The 23,342-nt window shown below is 40.2% G+C and overlaps 1 protein-coding gene across 1 annotated transcript in view; it reads left to right on the top strand.

The window, feature by feature from the left end:
• The window catches only part of TBCA (tubulin folding cofactor A), a 55,038-nt gene extending 32,071 nt beyond the window's left edge, over positions 1 to 22,967 (top strand). The window contains exons 2-4 of the mRNA XM_084800651.1: positions 11,901 to 12,006; positions 17,078 to 17,164; positions 22,714 to 22,967. Coding sequence (XP_084656777.1) covers positions 11,901 to 12,006; positions 17,078 to 17,164; positions 22,714 to 22,794 — 274 coding nt within the window. The 3' untranslated portion in view covers positions 22,795 to 22,967. The remainder of the gene's footprint in view (positions 1 to 11,900; positions 12,007 to 17,077; positions 17,165 to 22,713) is intronic.
• Positions 22,968 to 23,342: the final 375 nt, after the last annotated feature.

Below are 23,342 nucleotides of genomic sequence, written 5' to 3'. Positions count from 1 at the left end.
GAAGGGCTGAGCTGACCGCTTCTCATGCTTGTTGTGAGCTTACGCTGCTTTCTGTGGCAATGCTAAGAGGCTGAAGTGTGTGCTTTCTCATCTTTACTTACGCATAGGAACCCTTTTCCTTTCGCCATATCTACTAATATCATTGAAAGAGCTAATTTTTTTCTGTAAAAGAGCTGGTAGACAATAGAGATTTTGCTCTAATTGCATGCTCAGCTGAAGGGTTTTGTCTATACACGTACAGGTTTGAGTCGCTGTAGTTCTACTTTCTGTGTCTTTCTTCAGCTCTCAGTGCTCTGGATCCTGAGAGTTTTAGGTAGACCACAGAAGGGGTACTTGTCATAAATGTGTGTTCATGGCAGACAGATCTTTGTGAGTTGAGGCCAGACTTGTTTGTCTACATAGCGAGTTCCAGGCCAGTATACAGAGTCTTGAAAGATGCTGCCAAATACCACATCTGAAGTAGTCAGAGAGCTAACAAAAAAGAGTTATTTGCATGAAATTGTGGTGTTCTTAAAATCCATAAATACATGATGTATGTATTGTTCTAGTTTGTGAGAATACTTTGTACTTTCACGTGCTGACACAAGCTGTCCGTGGTGTCCTGGCTGTGGCTCCAGCTATGACAGTGAAGCCTTTAAAGGTTTCATTGGCTAATGCAGATCAGTGCCTTGTAAATGTTTACTGTGGATAAGCAATGGAGTAAATGGACAGTGGATTTAAAATAGCACACACACTTTGTGAATTGGGTGGTATGTTTAAGGTGGGGGCAGGAAAGACTTAGAATCTTTCACAGTCTTAGAATCACCAATTTTAGAGTAACTAAAAAAATTCAACTCTTAAAATTTCAGATTAGGGTTATTAGCTGTTATGAAGAAAAATGTGTATGTGTGTGTCTGAGAGAGGGAGGGACAGGGAGACACACACACACACACACACACACACAGAGAGAGAGAGAGAGAGAGAGAGAGAGAGAGAGAGAGAGAAGAGATGGACTTGCATACAGTGTCTGTGGAGTCCAGAAGCCATCAGATCCCCTGACACAGAAGTTACAGATGGCTATGATTGTGAACTGCGCAGTGTGGGTACTAGGAATGGAACTCAGGGCCCCTGGAAAGGCAGGAAATGCACTTTCTCACTGAGCAATTAACCTCACTGACATCTCAAAACTTTAGTTTAGAGAAATTGTGAAATATTGTTTTATATTGGTGTTTTTGAGTTACTAGTTCTAAGGTTTGTAGTTTTGAAACAGTTACATTGATTTTGGATTTTGCATGCATCGTTTTAGCTGTTTACAGAATGTCTTGTCTAACTTATTTATTAAAATTAATTAAACCATACATTCTACTTCAACAGTTAATAGAACTTGAACCATCTCCAGCTTAATTGATTTATTAATGGGTACTGGGAGAAATAAGGTAACAAATGCTGTCAAATTAAGCCCTCATTTTCTTTCATTTAGGCTACACCAGAATAATGCATTGCTTTCATTTTTGAGAGCTGAGTAGCTGCTGTCAAGAGGTGTCTTTGCACTGTCATCTTTTGTACTATTTCAGTTTTAAGACACAGAATTATTTTACTTTTGGAACAGGTAAAAGACAGTCAAAACTTTAAAATCACTTCATTTACTCTAAACGTGATAATTTGGTGCATATAAAGTACTTACACTCATAGCAAAATCCTGATTTCACAATGCCTGGCCACATGGCCTTACATTAGTCATTTCTCTTCTTTGAAAATGAAGATTCTCTTTGAATGAAAGTGAAGTCACTCTGCTTAGCTCAGAGTGATTCTGAGCACATTGGTAAATGCCTGTGAGGCACGCACCCTCCTAGGTACTGGTATAAGGCACATCACCAGTCCTTAAGGACATATGCTTACAAGAGCAGTGGTAGACAAATATGATCACTGTGACAGTGGGGGTGCATGGGCCATGATGAGCCATAGGCTCCCGGGGCTAGTGTGAGGATTGGCGGTAGATGGTCCTAAAGGTAGGAGCGTTTCCGTTAGGTTTAGAAGATGGGGAAGGGGGCGAAGACTGAGAAGGAAGTATTCCAGCTCAAACCACCAGCCTCCCCAGCCCTATCTCATTTTGTTTGCTTGTGTCTAGTGCTGTTTTAAGTTTCAAGAATATAGGATACTGTTGAAAATTCTTCACTGACCTCAAGATCTTTTTATTTATTTGTGTGTTTGTTCTGGTAGTAGAGATTGAATCCTGGCTTCATGCACGTAAGACAAAGACCTTATCATTGAGCTATATCCCCAGTCTTGACCCTGAAATCTTGACTTACTGTCATTTGAAGGTTGGGAAAAATAGAATGTCTCACTTGGAGTTTTTTAATGATCATAAAAAGAATTAGTAGAGAATGACTCTGAATTTTAACTACATACAGTTTATAGATAGTGAACACTAAATCATTAGATTCTGAGGTCTTAATACGGTTGACTTGGATTTGCTGCTGTAAGCTTCTCGCCATCACAGTAATGCACAGGGGAGGCTCCCTGTGTAGCACCGTTAGGCAACCTAGCTTCATAAAATTCCATCAGTGCCAACTCTAGCTACCCTGTCTTCCCTCTTCTGATATCTTACTATTTGACACTCAATGGAAGTGAAAATGAAAATGTGATTGAGATAAAAGATAATCTGGAGCTTACTCTCCAATAACCAGCATAGTTATTAAAAACAAAAGTTATAGCCAACATCAAACTAAATGGAGAGAAACTTAAATCAATCCCACTGAAATCAGTGACAGGATAAGGCTGTCCACTCCTCCATTTCACTTCAGTATAGTACTTGAAGTCCTAGCTAGAGCAATAAGACTGCTAAAGGAGGTCAAGGGGATACAAATAGGGAAGGAAGAAGTTAAAATTTCACTATTTGTAGATGATATGATAGTATACATTAGTGACCCTCAAAATTCTACCAAAGAGCTCCTATAGCTGATAAACAGCTTCAGCAAAGTGACAGGATACAAAATTAAGACGAAAAAGTCAGTAGCATTCTTGTATACAGATGACAAATGGACTGAGAAAGAAATCAGGGAAACCACACCCTTCACAATAGCCTCAAATAATATAAAGTATCTTGTTGTAAATCTAACCAAGCAAGTAAAAGACTTAGATGAAAAAGAAAAAACAACAACAGCAAAAACAAACCAAATCCCTGCAGAAGGAAATTGAAGAAAGTATCAGAAAATGGAAAGATCTCCCATGCTCATGGATTGGGAGAATCAACATAGTAAAAATGGCTATCCTACCAAAAGCAATCTACTACCAAAACTAATCCCTATCAAAATATCAACATACTGGAAAGATCAATTCTCAACTTCATATGGAAAAACACAACCCAGGATAGTTAAAACAATCCTGTACAATAAAAGATATGCCAGAGGAATCTCCATCCCTGATCTCAAGTTGTACTATAGAGCAACAGTAATAAAAACAGTATGGTACTGGCATAGAAATAGGCCAGCTGACCAATGGAGTCGAATTGAAGACCCAGAAATAAATCCACATACCTATGGTCATTTGATTTTTGACAAAGAAGCCGAAACTATACAATGGAAAAAAGACAACATCTTCAACAAATGGTGCTGGTCTAACTCGATGTCTGCTTGTAAAAAAAAATGCAAATAGATCCATATTTATCACCCTGTACAAAACTAAGGTCAAATGGATTAAAGACCTGAACATAAAACCAGACATACTAAATCTGTTAGAGGAAAAAATGGGAAAGAGCCTACAGCTCATTGTTGCAGGAAGCAACTTCCTGAACAGAAACCAACAGCTCAGACTCTAAGATCAACAATTAATAAACGGGACATCATAAAACTGAAAAGCTTCTGTAAGGCAAAGGACACTGTCAACAGAACAAAGTGACAGCCTATAGACTGGGAAAAGATCTTTCTAAACCCTACATTTGACAAAGGACTAGTAACTAAAATAAAGAACTCAAGAAATTAAACACCACTAAACCAAATAATCCAATTAAAAAATGGGGTACAGAACTTAAGAGAGAATTCTCAACAGAAGAATATCAAATGGCTGAGAAACACACTTAAAGGAATGCTCAACATCCCTAGTCATCAGGGAAATGCAAATCAAAACAACCTTGAGATTCCATCTTTTACTTATCTGAATGGTGAAGATCAGTAACTTGACTGATAATACATGCTGGGGAGGATGTGGGAAAAGGGGAACACTCCTCCACTGCTAGTGGGAGTGCAAACTTGTACAACCACTTTGGAAGTCGGTCTGGCGCTTTCTCAGAAAATTGGGAATAGCTCTACCTCAAGACTCAGCTATCCCACTCCTGGGCATATATCCGAAAGATGCTCCAACATACAACAAGGACATTTGCTCAGCTATGTTCATAGCAGCTATATTCATAATAGCCAGAATCTGGAAGCAACCTCGATGTCCCTCAACTGAAGAATGGATAAAGAAACTGGTACATGTACACAATGGAATACTACTCAGCTGTTGAAAACAAGGAAATCTTGAAATTTGTAGGCAAATGGATGGAACTAGAAATGATCATCCTGAGTGAGATAACACAGACCCAGAAAGACATGTATGGTCTATACTCGCTTATAAGTAGATTTTAGCCCAACATACATGTCCTCTGAGAGACTCCACCCAGTGGAGGATAGGGACAGTTACCGAGACTTGAAGCTGGACATGGGGCAGAGTGCTGAGAGTTGCAGGTAAGAGTGGGAGAGCGGAAAGTCCAAGAAGAAGACCACCAAGTCCTGTGGGTTGAGGCCCAGGAGGTCTCCACAAACTGATGCTCCAGTCAAGCACAACACATGCAAAGAACCAAGACCCCCTTTTCAGATGTAACCAATAAACTGCACAATGTCCAAATGGGGGAAAGGGGCACTGCTGCTGAACCTCTGCCATGCACTCGGGGCCGACTACTTGGCCACTGTCCCTTGGCAAGATGGCCTAGTGGACACAGTGGAAGAGGATGCAGACGACCCTGATGATAGGCTGTTCCCAGGGCTCTAGAGGAGGGGAATAAGCAGAAGAGGGAGGGAGGGTGGCTATGGGAAAATGAGAGGGAGAGGATAACAAATGGGAGGTAAAATGAATAAATTAAAATAAATAAACTATACACTCAAAAAATCTGAACGGAGGAGAGGGTGGCTGCAGAGACTGATACACCAACCTAGAACCATGCAAGGCAAGGATCTAGACACTCAGCTCAATTGTAATAGATAGGCAGCACAGTCTCCTTGTGGGTCCCACAACATGGGGAGTAGGAATTACTTCTGACGTGGGCTGGGGCCTCCTAGTGTTGTTCACTTCCCCCTGGCAGGGTGGCCATGCTAGGCCACAGAGGAAGAGGTTATATGTAGTACAGAGAACACTGGATAAGCTGAGGTCAGACGTTAAGGGAGGAGGGCTGCCCTTTCTAAGGACTAGATGAGGGAGGAGATTAGATTGGGAGGTGATGAGGGAGAGGGCTGCAATCGCGATGTAAGGAATTCAAACTACAGAACAAGCAGGTAACTAATATTGCTAATCCCACTACATGGGAACAGCTCTGAGACTGGCTGAGACACGAGTGTCTATGCATAGACAAGGCTTCATGTTGGTCGCAGATTCTCTGTGACTTGTTATTAGAGGCCATTCTTAGTATGGCATGAAGGAAGATTTGCAGATGTCTTACTTCTGCTCATACAATGAGCAGAGAACCAGCCTTAATTGCTCTGTATAATGCTTGTGAGAAATTACGTTTTCAGAACAAAAGAAGCAGCCACTGATGCTAGATCCGACCTGACAGGATTCATTCCTCCCAGCATGTTGCACACTGACATCCTACATCCTCTAGGTTCCAGCCCCAGGCGCCTCAGTTGCAATCACCCATAAGAATTGGACAATTTCCAGGACAGCATTGTAGAAAGCATCAGATTCCAATTGGTCCAGCATTTATTTCAGACTGTCCCACACAGGACTCCTATTAAGCCTGGAATTTCTCAACAGTTAGAAACTGGACCACAAGTGCTGTTTCTAGCTTGCTTAACCGTTTCCGGTTTTGTGTTTGTTTTTTGGCCCCTTCAAAGGTATTATTTGCCCTAAATCAGGCTGAAGAAACCTTAAGAGAACGATGTCCCATTTCTTCTAAGGGGGGTTGGGTAGGTTTCTGTGTGCTCTGTTGGTCTACAGATGCTTATTCTCATCGGGAGGTGGTTATAAGTTATTATTTATCTTATATAGAGAGAAAACTAGGTTGGACTCATCTTTATCTCTATCCTTTTTCATTTGTAGGTAAGGAGGTAGGATATGAAAAGAAAGAAAGGGAGATAAAGAAATATTGACGGAGGATAGAACAAAAGGTAGATTATTTAATTTCCTCAACTCAAGGCCTTAATTGTTACTCACAAATAAGGTTATTTTTACTTCATTGGTATAGAGTTTTGTATATTGATGCAAATCATGGTCATGTCAAAAACTAGTCTAATTTTATCACAAGAATATATATCCTAGGACTAACAGATAGATATGATTTATAGATACATAAGGTAAAATAGTTTTTCAAAAGCCTCAGAGACCTACAGATTATGGCATTTAAAGATCTTTTTATTATTAAGAGTCTTTGACAACAAGACAGGTTAAGTCCTGGCAACACCGAGCCTACCTCAAAGAAGATGATCAACGTCAAAGAAGCTCCTTATGGAGTTGGCTTCAAATGTGGCAAACAAGCCACTGAGAAAAATGTCCTTGTTTCTGCCATAGACAGAATCCTGCCTAAAAATGGGCAAGCTTAAATGCAGGCAGAGTTGAGGGCTAAACTCTGCCAAGACAGGGTAAGCAAGTCCTCAATAGTTCTTGCCTCGCAAATATATCTGTCAGAGATATTGGGCTAGAAGGCCAAAGATGATGTGTCAACATTATAGAGAGTGTTGGGCGACTGTTCAGGCAGTAAACTGTCTCAGTCATTTTATCACTTTGGAAGCTGCTACCCTGCACTTCTAGTTCACTCAGGTATTTAAGTTTTATTTCTTCTCAAGTCTCTGATTGGGTTGAAGATGAGATAGTTTAGTCTTACAATTAAGCTTAGTTGGTTAGGGGCTAAGATGTTTTTAGATCAAGATAGATGTTTTAAGTTAATAGAGATGAGATATGATAGATAATGATTTTCATTCAGAAATTTAGACCTGATAAAATAGGAAAGATGCTTTTTTCAAGTTTGACAAATACAAATAGCCAAATCACTATGAATGTAGCATTTATATAATTCATGATTGTGTCATGGTTCTTCCTGCTGTAGGTAGTTTATTTTATTCATGTGTAATAATATAAATGTATATGTTAAAAAAGAAACATAATTTTAAAAAAACCAAAACAAAAGTTTTTAAAGTATAAAAGACAGTCTCACACAAGGTTTATATAGATTATTTCTTGTTATTATTGAAAAGAAGACTGAGTTTTGTAATTTGGTCTTTACTTACAATATGGCAAAGAAAAAAGATGAGGTCTGTGCTGAGTTCTGAGTGCTTGGGTTTGGAATGAATGCTTCCAGAGTCAGAGGAACATGCTGTCTGTCCTGTGGCATAACCGCATGGTGTTTCAGTGCAGTGTTGTTAGCTCAAGTGAAGGAAGACCAAAGCTGATGTGCCTTAAGCTGTAAGAGTTATTAACTGTCTTACAAGAAATCTACAGATAGTGTTTTTGGAAAGACTTTAGTGTCATCAACAAGGACTAGAGTTGTCTGACACCTTTGAATGGTCTGTCCTTTGAATTCAGTTTTCTCATGACCCCATGGACCTTCTGCCACTTGCCACACAGGACAGTGTGCAAGATGGAACAGGATTTTACCCCATGTAGGAGTAGTGACACCTTTTCTAGAACCTTCAGCAGAACCCCTTATGTAGTTCTAGCCAGCACTGGGGCCCTTGCACATATCTATACTGTCACTCAGAGAGGGTGAAAGTGCTATGATTGACTTAATTTGAGAGACATGACTTCTTGGAAGGTCATTGCCAAGATTGGTTTCTCTTATCGAGAAATGAAGACATGACTTCCAAGGAGGGAGCTAGCAGCACCAGTCATAATTGCGCATGTTGAAACATGGGGTTTGTTAGGTGTTTAAAAGGCTGAGAATTATATTAAGAGTTTATCAGTAGTGGCTAATTGATGGGTAAGACATGTAGAATAAAACTGTTCTTTGATACATGTACCTATGAGGATTTGGGCAAGCCCCGAAGCTCTATGAGTTTTTATATCACCTTTACTACAGTGGGAAGAGTAGCAGTACCTATTTATGTCATGTTTCGTAGGATGCACTATTGTAACCACCTTATTGTCAAGAGGAGCGTACCAAATAGCTGGGCGTAGGAGACAGATTTGGTTATGGCGCTAGAGATGATAAGGCTGTAGGGCTAGGGAGATGGCTGAGATAATAAAGTGCTTTCCTTGCAAGCATGATGACTTGAGTTCAAGCCCCAGAAACCACAAAGAAATGCTGCAGACTTGTAATCTGAGGACATGGAAAGAAGTGGATCCTTGGTACACACTGGCTAGCCACCCTAGCCTAGTTAATGAGTTCCACAGGCCAGTGAAAAACCCTGTCTCAAAAAACAAGGTGGATGGCACCTGAGGACCAGCACCCAAGATTGTCCTGGATCCTCTGAACACACACCTGCCATGCACACAGATACACAGAATTATACAAAATAGTCTGTGAAATGGGTAGAATGCATAACTAGTATTTAATAGGCAATAAGTATAAAAATATCTGTCATTAGGACCTCAATAAGTTCTTTCCCTTCATGTCTCACAGTAGGAATCTAAAATGTATTGTTTCTTCAGAAAAAGGAAAGTTATTAGCAGCTGTCAGTGGAAAAGAGCTGAATCTGTCAGGACAAACAACCACACTAGAGATTTCAGGTCTAGGACCTGCACACAGGAAATTGGCTACATAGGCTTAGTATTTTTACAAAATACTTTAAGTATCATTATACTTTAAGTTTCATTAGCTGACTAGGAGTCATTCTTGCCAACACCTATGTCATGATTTTTGAGAAAGATTTGGTAAATATCTGTTGGTCCTTAAGCAGACCTTGAAGACACAAAGCAAGTGAAGCTGAAAATGAGTACATGGGTCATATTGCTTTAAATGTGGTTGATATTACAGGATGACATTTCCCTCTGTAGAGAGCTTCTGTTGTAAGTGTAGGTTAGATGGAGTCTTCTTCACTAACTCTTCCAATTACACCATGATTGCTGCAGAGGATCTTAGAGTTTATAATCATGTGACTGAAAAAAAAACCCACATGGCTTTATCATAACATGTCTTCTCTTGTTACTCACTTTCTTCACTTTCTCTTCTTTAAGATTTATTTGTATGTATGTATGTATGTATGTATGTATGTATGTATGTATGTATGTACGTACGTACGTACGTACGTATAAGGGGGTGGTTCTGAGGAAGCCCATCCTGGTTATATCTTTAAATGTGTTGTGCTCTTCCAGAAACACAATACAGAGACCCTGTCCCAAAAACAAACAAAGACTTGTGAATTTAAATTCAATCTAACTGTAAAGATAAAATTGTGTTTAGAAATACACTTTTAAAATCTCCACTACCATGTTGTTCCTAAGGTTTCTCTCATCTTTACAGGTTAGATTAAAATTAAACAAGTCAGATGGAGGCTGTTTTTAATGTGATGGGGTCAGAAAACTTTTTTCTTTTTTTAACTGAATGCCTTAGTTACTACTGTTCTGTTGCTGTGAATAGACACCATGACCAAGGCAACTTATAAAGAAAAGATTGAATTGGGGCTTAGCTTATAGTTTCAGAGGGTTAGTTCATCTTCATCATGGTGGGGAGCCTGGCAGTAGGCAGGAAGGCATGGCCTTGGAGCAGTAGCTGAGAGCTTACATCTTATCACAGATTAGAGTCAGAGAGAGAGACAGAGAGACTGGGCCTAGTGTTTTGAAACCTTAAAACCCATCCCCCAGTCATACACCTCCAACAAGGTCACCTCCCCAAATCCTTCCCAAAGTAGTTCTATTAACTAGGACCAAATATCCAAGTATATGGGAGGCATTCTCTCAAACCATAACAGTGTGCATACATCCTATCTCTATAGGAATGTTAATTTGCTGTTGAACTATAATTGTCTTTCTTAGGCTTTCTAATGCTGTGATTATATAAATACACACACACACACACACACACACACACACACACACACACACACACACACACAATCACCAAAAGCAGCTGGAGGACAGGATTTATTTTATCTCACATGTCCCAGTTGATCACAGTCCATCAGGAAGAGCAGTCAGGGCAGAGCAGAAGCAGAGACTGTGGAGACTTACTGACTTACTCCCCATGGCAGCTCAACCTGCTTTATTACAGAACCCAGGACCAGCAGCCCTGGAGTGCCCCCCAATAGTGGGCCCGGTCCTCCCATGTCACTCACTAGCTAAAAATGTCCCACAGTCTTGCCCACCACATTCCCTCAATTGAGATTCTTCTCTCAGATGATGCTAGCTTGTGCCATGTTGATGTAAAAACTAGCCAGCACAACACTCTTATATTAAGTTTTAATCAACCAGAATGAAGAGAGATAGAGCTATTTATGATTAATTGAGTTTTGTTTTGCATGCTTCCTTATTACCAGAGAGCACCTAATCTATACCTTTTCTTGCTTGAACATTATTTGTACTGGTTTGTTTCCACTAACTATCTGTGAGAGAACTACCTTTAAATTACCTATTTTAGTTCCTTGCATAAGTAGAGCCTGACATAAAATTAAGTTCTCAGTAAGTAGTAAGCAGGGGTTGTGTTGAAACTAATCTAACTTTCTTTGAGATTTGGTGTGTAATATACTGACCCCCTCCGCAATAAACTAAGTGTATACACACTGTATTCTTTAAGGTACATGTAAAAAATTTTGGAAAACATATCATTTTTTAAAAAAAGCAGTACAGAAGTGTTTGCTCGTCATACTTTTACACTGCAGGTACAAGAGTGGGTTTTCCTCCTTAGTATAAGAGTGGTAGGCTGTGTGCCTTACACTTGCTTTATGTATTAAGCCCCTCAGTGTGCACATGGCCAAGCCCCACCTCCAGATTGCCCCACCCCCAGGCTTCTCTAATTGCCTTAATGGCCATTTCTTTCCCCTCAAGGTAGGGGAGTAGCCAGGCCCTGTCCTACAGAAAAAAAGCTCAAGATCAGGCCACAAAATCCTTCTAATCCCAGGGCATCCAGGAAAGCTAGGCCGCTTCCCCCTCCCCTGCAAGAAGCCCTGTATAAAGCCTGCCTCCTGCTCAGTTCTTTGCTGCTTCTCTCCCTCTTGTGTCCTTCCCAATAAATCTCTTAAAAGTGTTACAGCTAAGATGGAAATGTACTGTGGCAATCAGAACCCAAGGAATACCAACGACAAAGTCACACAAGAAATTTATAGGGAGGAAAACAAACAGGAAGGTCTGGGGGTGGGGCCTGTCCTTCAGCGCTCCTAAAAGGCAGGGCCTAGCCAGTAGAGCCCCTCGGGCTGGGGATCCGGCCACACAAGCCCGTGTCAAGGCTTCAAGCCTGGCCTCTAGAGTAGTGGTGGAACCTGGCAGCTGGAGGTCTCCAGGAGTGGGGCTTATAATGGGACTCAGCCACCTGAGTTGGCATCAGTAGCCGGACATGTGCTGTGTGGCTTTGTGGTACTCCTGGGCTCCAGGCTGTCAGGACACCTTTCCCCTCAGAGCTGTAAAACTTCCACTTTACTTTAGTAGAGGACTTGGGGCACAAGGTTCATAGTCACAGCTGTGGCTGAAAGTAGCCGTCTTGCCTATCCACTTTAGTATTTTAACTATGATTTATATTTACATACTTTCTTTATCCTTTAGAGAAAAAAATCTAATTCTCTGAAACATTTTTGGTTTGTTTATAGATTGGTCAAAGAAAAAGTGATGTATGAAAAAGAAGCAAAGCAGCAAGAAGAAAAGATTGAAAAAATGAAGGCTGAAGATGGTGAGAACTATGCCATTAAGAAGCAGGTAAAGGGCCGGGCGTGGCGGCGCATGCCTTTAATCCCAGCACTCGGGAGGCAGAGGCGGGTGGATCACTGTGAGTTCAAGGCCAGCCTGGTCTACAAAGTGAGTCCAGGACAGCCAAGGTTATACAGAGAGACTCTGTCTCGAAAAACCAAAAAAAAAAAAAAAAAAAAAAAAAAGAAGCAGGTAAAGCGACACTGAGGAGCGCTGCGCTCACTGATGCTGGCCTTCCCGCAGCTCTCAAGGAAACATAAGGAGACTGGTGTGGTGAGGCGTGTCTGTAATCTTGGCATTCAGAAAGCTGAGGCAGGAGGATTGCTGCAAGTTGGAAGGCAGTCGATGGACTAGTGAAGTCGTGTCACACCAACACAAAAAAACCAGGAAAACAGAAATAAAGCTCAATAAAAATAGAAAGCAGAAACGAGTACAATCACTGCAGCAGGTCACACAGCACTCAAGGGTTTGCACACAGAAATTCCATGGTTGTTCTCACCCATGAAACACTATAGCTTCTCCGGTTCTAAGTATTGAATATAAAAATTAGATAACATATTGTTACATGTAAACATAATTACATGTTTAAATTTAGAAATAGTCCCCAAACTGATGTGAAAACCACTAAAGTAAAATATATATTGCATTTCTCATAAAAGACAGGAACTTGGTGCAGACCAGCTGTTCATTACAGTGAAGGATATGAAAGTGCGCTGTGTGCGCACAGTGGATAGAGCTCAAGCTTAAGGTGGAGCTATGAAATACGAAATACGCGGACAGTGGATAGAGCTCAAGCTTAAGGTGGAGCTATGAAATACGCGGACAGTGGATAGAACTGGCTGGTTTGGGTAGTTTGCTTAAGTTTTGAAGACTGGGGTTCATTGCTTTCAAGTTGTTAGTGTTATAGACCTCTTCTTTCTTGCAGTGGCTATAGGAGCTGTTCACTGTAACTTTGGTAATTTCTGCCTACTCGATTTTGCTAAAAGTGTGCCAACTTTTTCTTTGAATTGACCTTTTGTTGACTTTTCTGTTTTCCTATTTGAAATTTTATCAATTTGTACTTTTATAATCACTTTATTTCCTTTGTTTTGAGTTTATTCACTACTTTTTTTCTGTTTGTTTTTTGCTGTTGTTGTTGTTTTGATTTGAGGGAGGGATTTGTTTGCTTGGTTTTTGTTTCTTTTGACAGGGTGTCTCTATGTAGCCCTGGCTAGCCTGGAACTCCCCAATTAGACCAGACAATCTTCCTGTCTCTCTCTATCTTTAAGTGTTGCTATTCAGTGCTGGCTCTTTGTTCATATTTTTGGGGATAAGAACATAGGATTGCGAGCACTCTTCTTTGCGGATATGAGCACTCACTATTGTGTACTTCCAACTTAGCACTGGTTTAGGTCTGGCTGCACCCCTCATCTTTTGGCCTCGGCCTCCCAAGTGTAGGATTAGAGGTGTGTGCCACTAGCGCCCTCCTAACTCTGCTTGTATTGCATCGTAGTGATGCATGTGCCAATGCGGTTGTGTGGGGTTTAGGCTTTTGTTTTGTTTTCACTGCTGTTTGACCTAGATTGTGGTCTGCTGCAGTATTTGATAGGGCTTAAGTGTATGTGCATTCTCTTTCTTACATAATGTTCTATTTCTTTGCTAATAGCTTACATGCTGGCATCTAGTGCTTTTCTATTTTTGCTCATTTTCATCTACTATTTCTATAAATTGTTGAGTGTAAGTATGGAAATGCCCATCTATACTATGTACATTTGTCTATCTTTTCAGTTTATACACCGAATCATATGTTATCTTAATGAGCTTATAATGTTATAATAATATGACACTCCTTTTGTCCCTAATAGCATTTCTTGATTGGCAGCAGTCTAGTCTCTACAGTATTAATGTAGTCACTTTGCTGTTGTTGTTTTTAAGTTTCCACACCATTTTCCATCCTTTATTTTCTGTTTCTTTATATCCGAAGTGAATTTCTTATAGGCACATGGTTGGTACAGTTGGTCTATCTCCATACTTTAGATGGTATGTTTGCACCATTTACATTTCATGGCAGTTGTTAGTGTATCAGTTTACATCCTCGCCCGCTTTTTACCTCAGTGGAGTCAGCAATAACCAGACAAGTCAGATGGGTTCCTAATTCACCATGTGAGCATGTTAAGATCCTACCACTGTAAAAGAGAAGACTTAACTAGTGTTGCAGTAATTTCTAGAGCTCCACCTCACAAACGAGTGTGAATATCAGTGGTCCAGAGACAGCTGACATTGTTCTATAGATGGTTAGAGCTTGTATGTCTCGCCCACCTGTGGTTACAAGAGCTGGCTCATTAAAGCTAGGAACCTTACCCTAATCAGTTACCACACAGCTCAACATTGCCACATTGTGTTACAGCATCCTTCTGTGATAAGAAAGAATTCTTATCAATTGGAGTGTTTCTTTTTCAATTTTTATGTTTGATTATAAAAAAAAAAGGAAAAAAATCACATTTAGGTTCTGTAGTCTGCAGATAAGCCAAGCCTTGTCTAGTTTTCTCCAATTTCCATTTTACCAGAATAATTACTCACAAAAGTTATAACTTGCCGGGCAGTGGTGGCACACGCCTTTAATCCCAGCACTTGGGAGGCAGAGGCAGGCGTGTCTTTGTGAGTTCGAGGCCAGCCTGGTCTACAAAGCAAGTCCAAGACAGTCAAGGCTACATAGTGAAACCTTGTCTTGAAAATCTCCCCTGCCAAAAAAAAAAAAGTTATAACTAGCTTTGAAATGAGTCTCACATCAGTGAGGATGGCACTCCATGGTTCCTTACATGTCCCAGTGCCATGACCCTGATTTTCCCTCAGGTGTAACAAAGTAAGCATTAGAGTAAACTTCTAAAGAGACATACCAATCATTGAAATATCTACTTTCCAAGGAAGATTCTGTGAAAGAACAGTACTCACTTAATTAAATGTGGGTATTTGGGGATGTCTTTTTGTTATAATCAGGACTCGGATGTTGTTGTTATTCCTGGCAGACAAACTTCCAGAAAGCGGGCACTAAGTCCCCACTCCTAGTCAGGAGACTATTTCCAGATGAGAGCTGCGAGGCAAAAGAAGATTGGTTTTCTTTATTGACTGATGTTTGGTACATCAGCCATAGCCCAGGGCAGGCCAAGGAGTCGTGGGCTAGCACAATTTGGACTCCATGCTTTTTAGTGGCCCTTTTTGTTTGTTTTTAAAAAGAACATGAGCTTGGCTGGGTAGCGATTTGGGGAGGGCCTGGGAGTTGAGGGACAGGAAAGAATATGACAGTATACTATGAGAATTCTCAGAGAATTAAAGAAAAATTATCCCTGGTAGTCATAATTCATTGCTACAAGGAAAAGTATTCAACTTGCAAATTTGATCAGGTATGGTTTATGATATGCAAAAATTATATATGGCAAATATTCAGTGTAGATTTTTAAAAAAATTTCAGCCTCCTGTAGACTAAATCTTCAGATGTGGAACCTGTGGCTATGGAGGTTACATGTAGAGGAAACTTAGTGAGTAATCGGAGTGGAATTCAGGAGAATGAACTTCTGCCCTGTGAAAGAGTTTTTCCTCTTGCTAGACTGACAGAGAAGATCGTGATCTGTACTAATACAGAGAGGTAATAAAGAATAGAAGTCATGTTGCATAGTGCTGCTTAAAGTTCATGCTAATGACATTAAAACTTGAGGAAAATGTAAATACACTTTGACTTGTCATGAGTTTGACCTAATTCTTTGTATTCATCTTATTTAATTCCTGTAAGCTGTTCTGCAGGAATTCCACAGAAGGGGAAATCTGAAATGTTACTCTTGCCAATATTTCACACATATTCAAACCAGATATACAAAAATAATTTAGTGGCATTGATTAAAGGTCTATTTACCTGACAGTAAAGTCATGCTCCTGTGCTTGAGATTTTAACCTGTGCCTTATTAGTAACCCAAGAAAATAGACATGGACAGAGTGCATCTGAATGTTGTAGTGGTTATGTTACAGTATGAGCTATCGCAGACTGTCAGAGAAAGCGTGAGAGACTGAGACCTACTAAAGTTTCCAGTATAATTCAGAATTTTTGCCATTAAATTGTGTGCATTCTGTTTTGTTTGAGCTAGGTAATCTTTGTTAATTTTGTACCCATTTCTCTGAAAACTTTTGATTGAACATTTTTTAGGGAAATGTTACCATTATTATATCTGTCTCGGAGAATAATTAAGGAAACGGCTTTTGTAACAACTGGGGGCGGGGGGCGCCTTAAGTTCATCATCTTGACTAACTAGTGACCAGGTGTCCTAGTTTTCTTTTGTGTTTTGATATATAATATCGTCTTGAATGATAGATTTTACATCCAAAAACATCCCTTAGAGTAAAAATGTCCCTGTGGTTAAGTCTTCAGTGTTTGTCTTCAGGGGGAGTAGGCAAGAGTTTTGGGTTCAGAGGGTGCACATTGGTAATTTGGCGCAAACTGCTTGGGGAGAATAATCTCTCTCCTAAAATGAAGCGCAAGGGTAAGTAATAACTTTTTATGCATGATAAGCACCAAAATATGAACCTGCTGCTCTTTGCTTTTCGTCTTTCTTTCCCTCTGTCTTTCACTGAGTCCCTCCTGCAGTGTGCACACAATGTGATCAATAACTCAATAACTTCTCTCATGCAGTAATTATCTCCCTGTGATATTATCCGAAGACTGTTTTCCTTTATTACCCAAAGATGCAGGAGATATTTATATGACCAGCTGATCCCATTTTAGATAAAGGTGCTTTGTGACAGCAGGGGAATCATTTACTTTAAATAGCCTTTTAAAATAGAGCTGAGTGAAAAGCTTTGCCAGTTAATTTTCACTTACCATGAGAAGGTGATTACCAAACAGGAGAAAAGTACAAAACTTCTGTGCAAGTTCTGCTTAGAACTTGTACTTTGCAGGTATTACAATCTGGTAAACGTAATTTAAATTAGAGCATTGAGTCATTAGCATAATCATACTTTTTATTTCCTCTAATCACTATTTATATGCCAGTGTATAAGATAAGTACACATTACTTTTGTCATCTCAACATGTCCACGAATACTCTCTTTACAGGCAGAGATCCTGCAAGAGTCCCGGATGATGATCCCAGATTGCCAACGGCGGTTGGAGGCTGCATATACTGATCTTCAGCAGATATTAGTAAGTAAAGATGTCTCTGTCTTAGATTTTTTTTTTTTTTTTTTTTTTTTTTTTTTTTTTTTTTTGGTTTTTCGAGACAGGGTCTCTCTGTGTAGCCTTGGCTGTCCTGGACTCGCTTTGTAGACCAGGCTGGCCTCGAACTCACAGCAATCCGCCTGCCTCTGCCTCCCGAGTGCTGGGATTAAAGGCGTGCGCCACCACGCCCGGCTCTGTCTTAGATTTTTAAATTGTTTCCAGCCTAATATGTGGAAAAACCACAATTTCGAATATTTAACACTACAGCTACTTGAAGAGATGTTTTATCCATTTGTTCTGTGTGCTAATTTTTTCTTTTGTTGTGTGATAAAACACTCTCGGCAGTAAAGCCAGGGTATTATTTTAGCTCAGTTTCAGGTTATGGTCCACATAGCAGGAAGTCCCAGTGACTGGAGAGCTGGTTGTAGTACATCCACAGTCAGGAACAGAATGCAGCGACTGCATGTGTGCTTGCCTCTCCTGCTGAAGGACTGGGCTTTCCCGAATCAATTAACATAATCTTAAAAAAAAAAAATCTTCTAGTGACATACTCAGAGACTAACATTAGTCTTGGTGTGCTGGAGGCCTGCCTCCTAGGGGTCAGGTTGACAGTTGGCACTAACCATCACATCTGTCTCAGCATGCTTTTAAATATCTAAAGAGTTTAATTTGTGTTTGTGTTATGACTCCAGGAAAAGTACTTTTCTATCATTTTTAAAAATTTATTTAATTTTAATTTATGTGCATTGGTGAGAGGGTGTCTGATCTTGGAGTTACAGACAGTTGTGAGCTGCCATGTAGGTGCTGGGAATTGAACCCAGGTCTTTGGAAGAGCAGGCAATGCTCTTAACCACTGAGCCATCTCTCCAGCCCCTTCTATCATGTTTATTCTATTTACTTAATAAATATTTGAGCATTTGCACTATAATAGCAGGTATACCTATGGTACCAGTTTTGACCAGAAATATTTATTTCATTTTTGTATGTGTGCATACTTTTTTTTTTTGACAAATTAACAGTGAGCCAACTGTTTAAAAGTGGTTTAATCCAGTATTTCAAATCAATTTGGCCCTTGTTGAAAAGATATGGAATTATTTTATGTTCAAGCCTAAATTAATGTGAGAGAAAGGGGGGAAAGAGGTAACAGGCAGACCTCTCATGAGGTCATATGAATTGGGTGGCGTTGTTATACTTACTGGTACAAATGTTTCTCAAACACTGTTAGTTAGTAAAAATGAATTGAAGTATAAGTAAAAGTCATTTTGTTTCTTTTTTAATAGTTAGACAAATGCACAACGCGGTTGGCTTATTCCACTTTTTGTTGCTGTGATAAAACACCTTGGCAAAAGCAACTTAGGGGACAAAGAACATCTCACAGATCCAGGTTACAGTGCATCAGTGCAGGGAAGCAGGTTCAGGGTCACGTCACATCTGCATGAAGAGCAAAAGCAGTGAACTAACGTCTGCTTGACACACAATCACATGTCACTGTGAGCTGTAACCTTCTCTACCCTTCATCCCCAAAGTCTCCTGTTTATCTCCTAATGAAATACAGGCCACCCTCAAACGTTCTTTTGTCTTTAAACTTTCCAAAAATTTAAAAGACTTCATTCCTGTAACTGTGAATTCCTATAATATCAAAAATAAGTTGTATACTTTCAGCATAAAACAGTACAGAGCAAACGTTCCTATTTCAAAAGGAAGAATAAGGGCATAACAAGAAGTAAGCAAACGAAACTCCAGCAGAGAAGACACCAATCCTGCAGCTCTTTGTTCTGTATCTGGGGCTTGTAATGAAATTGGCTGAGATCCAAAGCCCTGCCCTCCTCCAGCCCTGCCGCCCACAGCACGCAGCCCTGTCAGCTCCACTTCACACCTGCAGTTCCCCTTGAAGAGTGCCCCATGGTCCTCGCTTTGCCTTCCGTTTGGGGTTCCACTGCAGCTGAAGTCTCACCTTTATAGATTAGACTCTCAGGGCCTCTTACCATAGGGACTGCCTCCATGCCACACAGTGCCTGCCCTCAGCTGCTCTCAGTGACCCCCTCACACAATAAATCTTTCATGACTTCAAAACAGATATCCCATGGACAGTAGCCAAGTTCTGCTGACAGTCAGGTCCATGACCATGACTAACCTTGAAGACCCACTTTCCTGTGCTGTTGCTTTCCAGGACCGGGGCATGCCTTAGGCTTGCTTCCTGAGAGTGAATCTGCATCTTCTAGATGGAGCCTCTTAAGTGCCGTGGTTTCGTCTTCCTGGCACTTTCCGTTCTCCCTGCGCATCACAGGAGGCTTCTCATGAAATGTCCCTAGCAGACAGACTGTCCATTTAACTTCACCCAGGTGCTCAGAACAACAACAGAATGAAGTCGGATTCTTGGCTAAAATGTCAGAGAATAGCCCCTAGCACAGTTCCTGTAACCTTATGAGCTGGCCCTCCACATTATATAGTTTTTCCTTCACTCATGTCTTTCACACTCCCACTGTGCTTATTAGCCCCTGCTTCTAGCATTTTAATGCATTTTCTAAACTGCTGTACCAAGTTCTACATTCTTGCCACAGAACAGTTCCAGTGGCCTAAAAGACACATGGTAGGGTTTATTACAGCAACTGCCCCACTTCTTGGTACCAGTTTGTGCCTTAGTTTTGTTTCTTGTTGATGTGGTAAAATCACATGATTTTCCCACATGATTCTAGATTGCACCAGGTTGGCAGTCAACACCAACCATCACACAGCTGAGTGTGGTAGCACACACCTCTCCCAGCACTAGGGAATCAGAGGCAGGTGGATCTCTGTGAGTTAAAGAACCACCAGGGCTACATAGAAAGACCTCCAAAACAACCATCACAACTATCCTAGTTTAATTTCTGTTGCTGAGATAGAAAACAAACAAAAATCCCTAAAGAAAGTTGTTAATCCCACCAGGTGAGAATAAGAACACTACCACAATTTTCTAGCCAAATTTAAATATAGGCCAGGAAGATGGATGCTGGCCTGGTCCATACCCAGGATCCCCAGAGAATAGCCATGAACTACATTAGTCAGGAGCTTATAAAGGCAAAGTCACAGGCTTCCTGCTTCCTGCCTTCATTCAAGGGGTGCGAGATGCATCCTGACATACTTCCTGCCTACCTAGGAGCAAGCGCATTGGGTTCAGTTGGGGCAACCAACCTTGTTTATAGAAGTGAAAACACGCGGCCTGTTATCTTACATGAGCAGCCCCCAGTACTCCAGAAGCTATCTGTCCTTGGGCAAGTGGGGCTTACAGGCTAAAGGTATTTTTGTTTTACAGATCTCTTAAGCACACTAATTTAAAACTTAAACATGACTTTAGCCTTCACAAAGCAACTTCAGAAGGTAAGGGTTTAATTTTACTCACAATCCCAGATTGTGTCAATATTATGGGGAAGTCAAGTTGTAGGTAGTGTCACCTCCAGCTCTTCACTCGCTTGCTGGTGCTCAGTTTCTCCACTCTTCCATAATTCAGGACCCCCAACCTAGAGAATGGTGTTGCCTACAGTGTCTGGGTCTCGCGTCAGCTAACTTAATAAAGACTGTCCTCCACAGACACGCCCCAGCCAGCCTAACATAGACGGCTCCTCATGATATTTCCCGTGTGACTCTAGTGTGTCTAGTTGACAGTGAAAGCTAGTGGTCGCAACGATGAAGTCACTGTTGCTGTCTGATAATTGATGGATTCTAAAGTCCTTTACTAATCTTATTTTTAATGTGTATCTTTCTTGTCTGATATTATTAGATACATAGCTGTTCTTTTCCTGAGTCATAATTGTTCCCTTAGGAAAAAAATATTTTCAGTATATCATATAAAGTCAAAAAAAGAGAATGAAATTTACGTGTACCACCAAATTCTGACTAAATCTTTATCGAAAGAGGGGGAGAGGGAGATGCTTTTATTTTATGTAGTAATTTTGATTGGAGTTCTGTTGCAACAATAAACTTTTTTTTAAGGGCCAGAGTTTTTAAAAAGATGTACTGCTTTGGATTGTGACTGTGTATATGGGTATGTACACGAGTGTCCACTGAGACCAGAGGCATCTGACCAGCTGTGAGCCTACTGACCAGCTGTGAGCCACCTAATGTGGGCACTAGCAGTTGGTCCGTGGTCCTTTGGGAGAGCAACAAGCACGTTCTTAACCAACTTAGCCCTCTTTCCGGCTCCAATAATGAACTCTTTGAGGTAGGATAAATCTTTACATCTAAAAGAGAAACTGGTTTTTATTCTATTTTAGTAGATGATAGATAAAGTTTAAAAAAAAAAAAAAGCAGGCAGGTTTCTGAGTTCAGGTCAGCCTGCTTCACGAAGCGAGTTCCAGGACAGTCATGACTACATAGAGAAACCCTGTCTCAAACAAACAAACAAACAAAGCAAAAACAAAAAGAAGAATCACTGTTAAAATGCTGCACAGAAACACCATTATTCCTTGACAATGCAATGCTTTTTTGTAATAGCTAAGATAAAATGATACATATTGTTTTAAAATGATATGTTTAGATAGTTGTACTTGAGGTTAAATTAAACTGTCTCCTCTTCTCTCAGTGACTTACAGTTACTGAAAGAGCATGTTCGAGGTACAGTGTTCAGGGTTAAGGAATGCTACCAATCATCTGGATTCAGCTTTTTGTCTTATTGTTCATATTAAATACACACATCATTCCCTTTTATATCTTTTGTTGACCTTACACTAATTGTTGTCCATCCCTTTATTTAAAATCAAGGGCTCGAGTGATGGACCCCGGGTCAGTTCCCAGCACCACCCGACAGCTCACAGCCAGCTCTCGACTGCAGCTGCAGGGCATCAGGCACCCCCACTGCTGGCCTCCGTGGGCAGCAGACATGAGTGTGCCACACAGACACACATTTCAGCAAAACACCCCTAAACAGAAAATCAACTTTTTATCAAAAATTTAAGCATTATTTCACTAGTCTGTTGCTATTATAATATTTTAGTGAAAGTTTCCTATAAATGTATATAATAACTCAATCTTTAAATATCAAAAAATTGAGGATATTAATATTTTGTTTGCTATCAGTATGGTATTAGCAGACAACTCACTTTTCTAATTTGATTGTATTTAACTTGTGTAACATCAACATTGGGAATAATTAGAGTATTATTTTATGATGATGTTGTCATATTATTAACACATTAACATATCCTCATTTTTTTTACTTTTGATACATTGTAAATAGTCTTTTTGTATGATGATGTTGGCCAAGTAAGAATGATTTTTTTAATTTGTGTGAGGTTTTTATTTAATTGCTTAATGATAATTTTAGGAAACTGTGTTCTCAATTACAACATGAAAATACATAGTATGAGAAAAGATAATAAAAATAAGCTAACCTCTCATTTCTTCCTTCCCTAGTAGCAAAGAGGCAGGACAGCGGTATATTTAGCAACCTAGAATCCTTTTCTTTAATTCTTGAGTTCTTTATTGGTTGGTCTGTAGTGCAAACAGCCAAGAACTGAGGTTGCTAAGAACAAGCCTAATTTTGCTGTTCTTCATTTCAGGAAAGTGAAAAGGACTTGGAAGAAGCCGAGGAGTATAAAGAAGCACGCGGAGTGCTGGATTCAGTGAAGTTAGAAGCCTGAATGTTTTCTGTATGGGGTGTTTTATGCATTAAATCCTGGGGTCCACTCTACAATTCGTTATTTTTGACCGTTGCTGTGTTTAGTAATATGAAAACGTGGTTCTTTTTAAGCAGTTGCATATATTTTTCTTTGCATAACTTAATGTGTCAAATAAATGAGTTCATCTAATAAAATTGTTTATTTCATACTTTACAAAATTTTCAGTTGACCACTTAGTTAAATGGTTGTCATTATATCAGGTGTTTTTGACAGATGTTAATTTCTGTATGAAATTTAAATACTTAACAACTATAGATTGGGTCTAAAAATTGAGTCCATCAGCTGTGGAAGACTGGGGAGGCAGTGCATCAGTGCAGTGTGTGGGAGCCCATGTCCCTGTTTTCTGGGCAAAGACTTCCCAGTGTGGCCTTTGGCAGAGGGGCGCACTCCCCTCCGCCCATGCTCTGCAAGTGAACAGTACACTCATTGGTTCCTCAGGTTGAGTTATGGTGGAATCATGATTTGTTGTGGGACCCTTAGGATGAGGGGTAGACTTTGTTTATATCTAC

Source organism: Acomys minous (genome assembly GCF_964271855.1).
Source record: "Acomys minous genome assembly, chromosome: 11".
NCBI classification, from domain to species: domain Eukaryota; kingdom Metazoa; phylum Chordata; class Mammalia; order Rodentia; family Muridae; genus Acomys; species Acomys minous.
The sequence above is the reverse complement of the archived record's forward strand: the minus strand, read 5'-3'. Positions and strand labels throughout refer to the sequence as shown.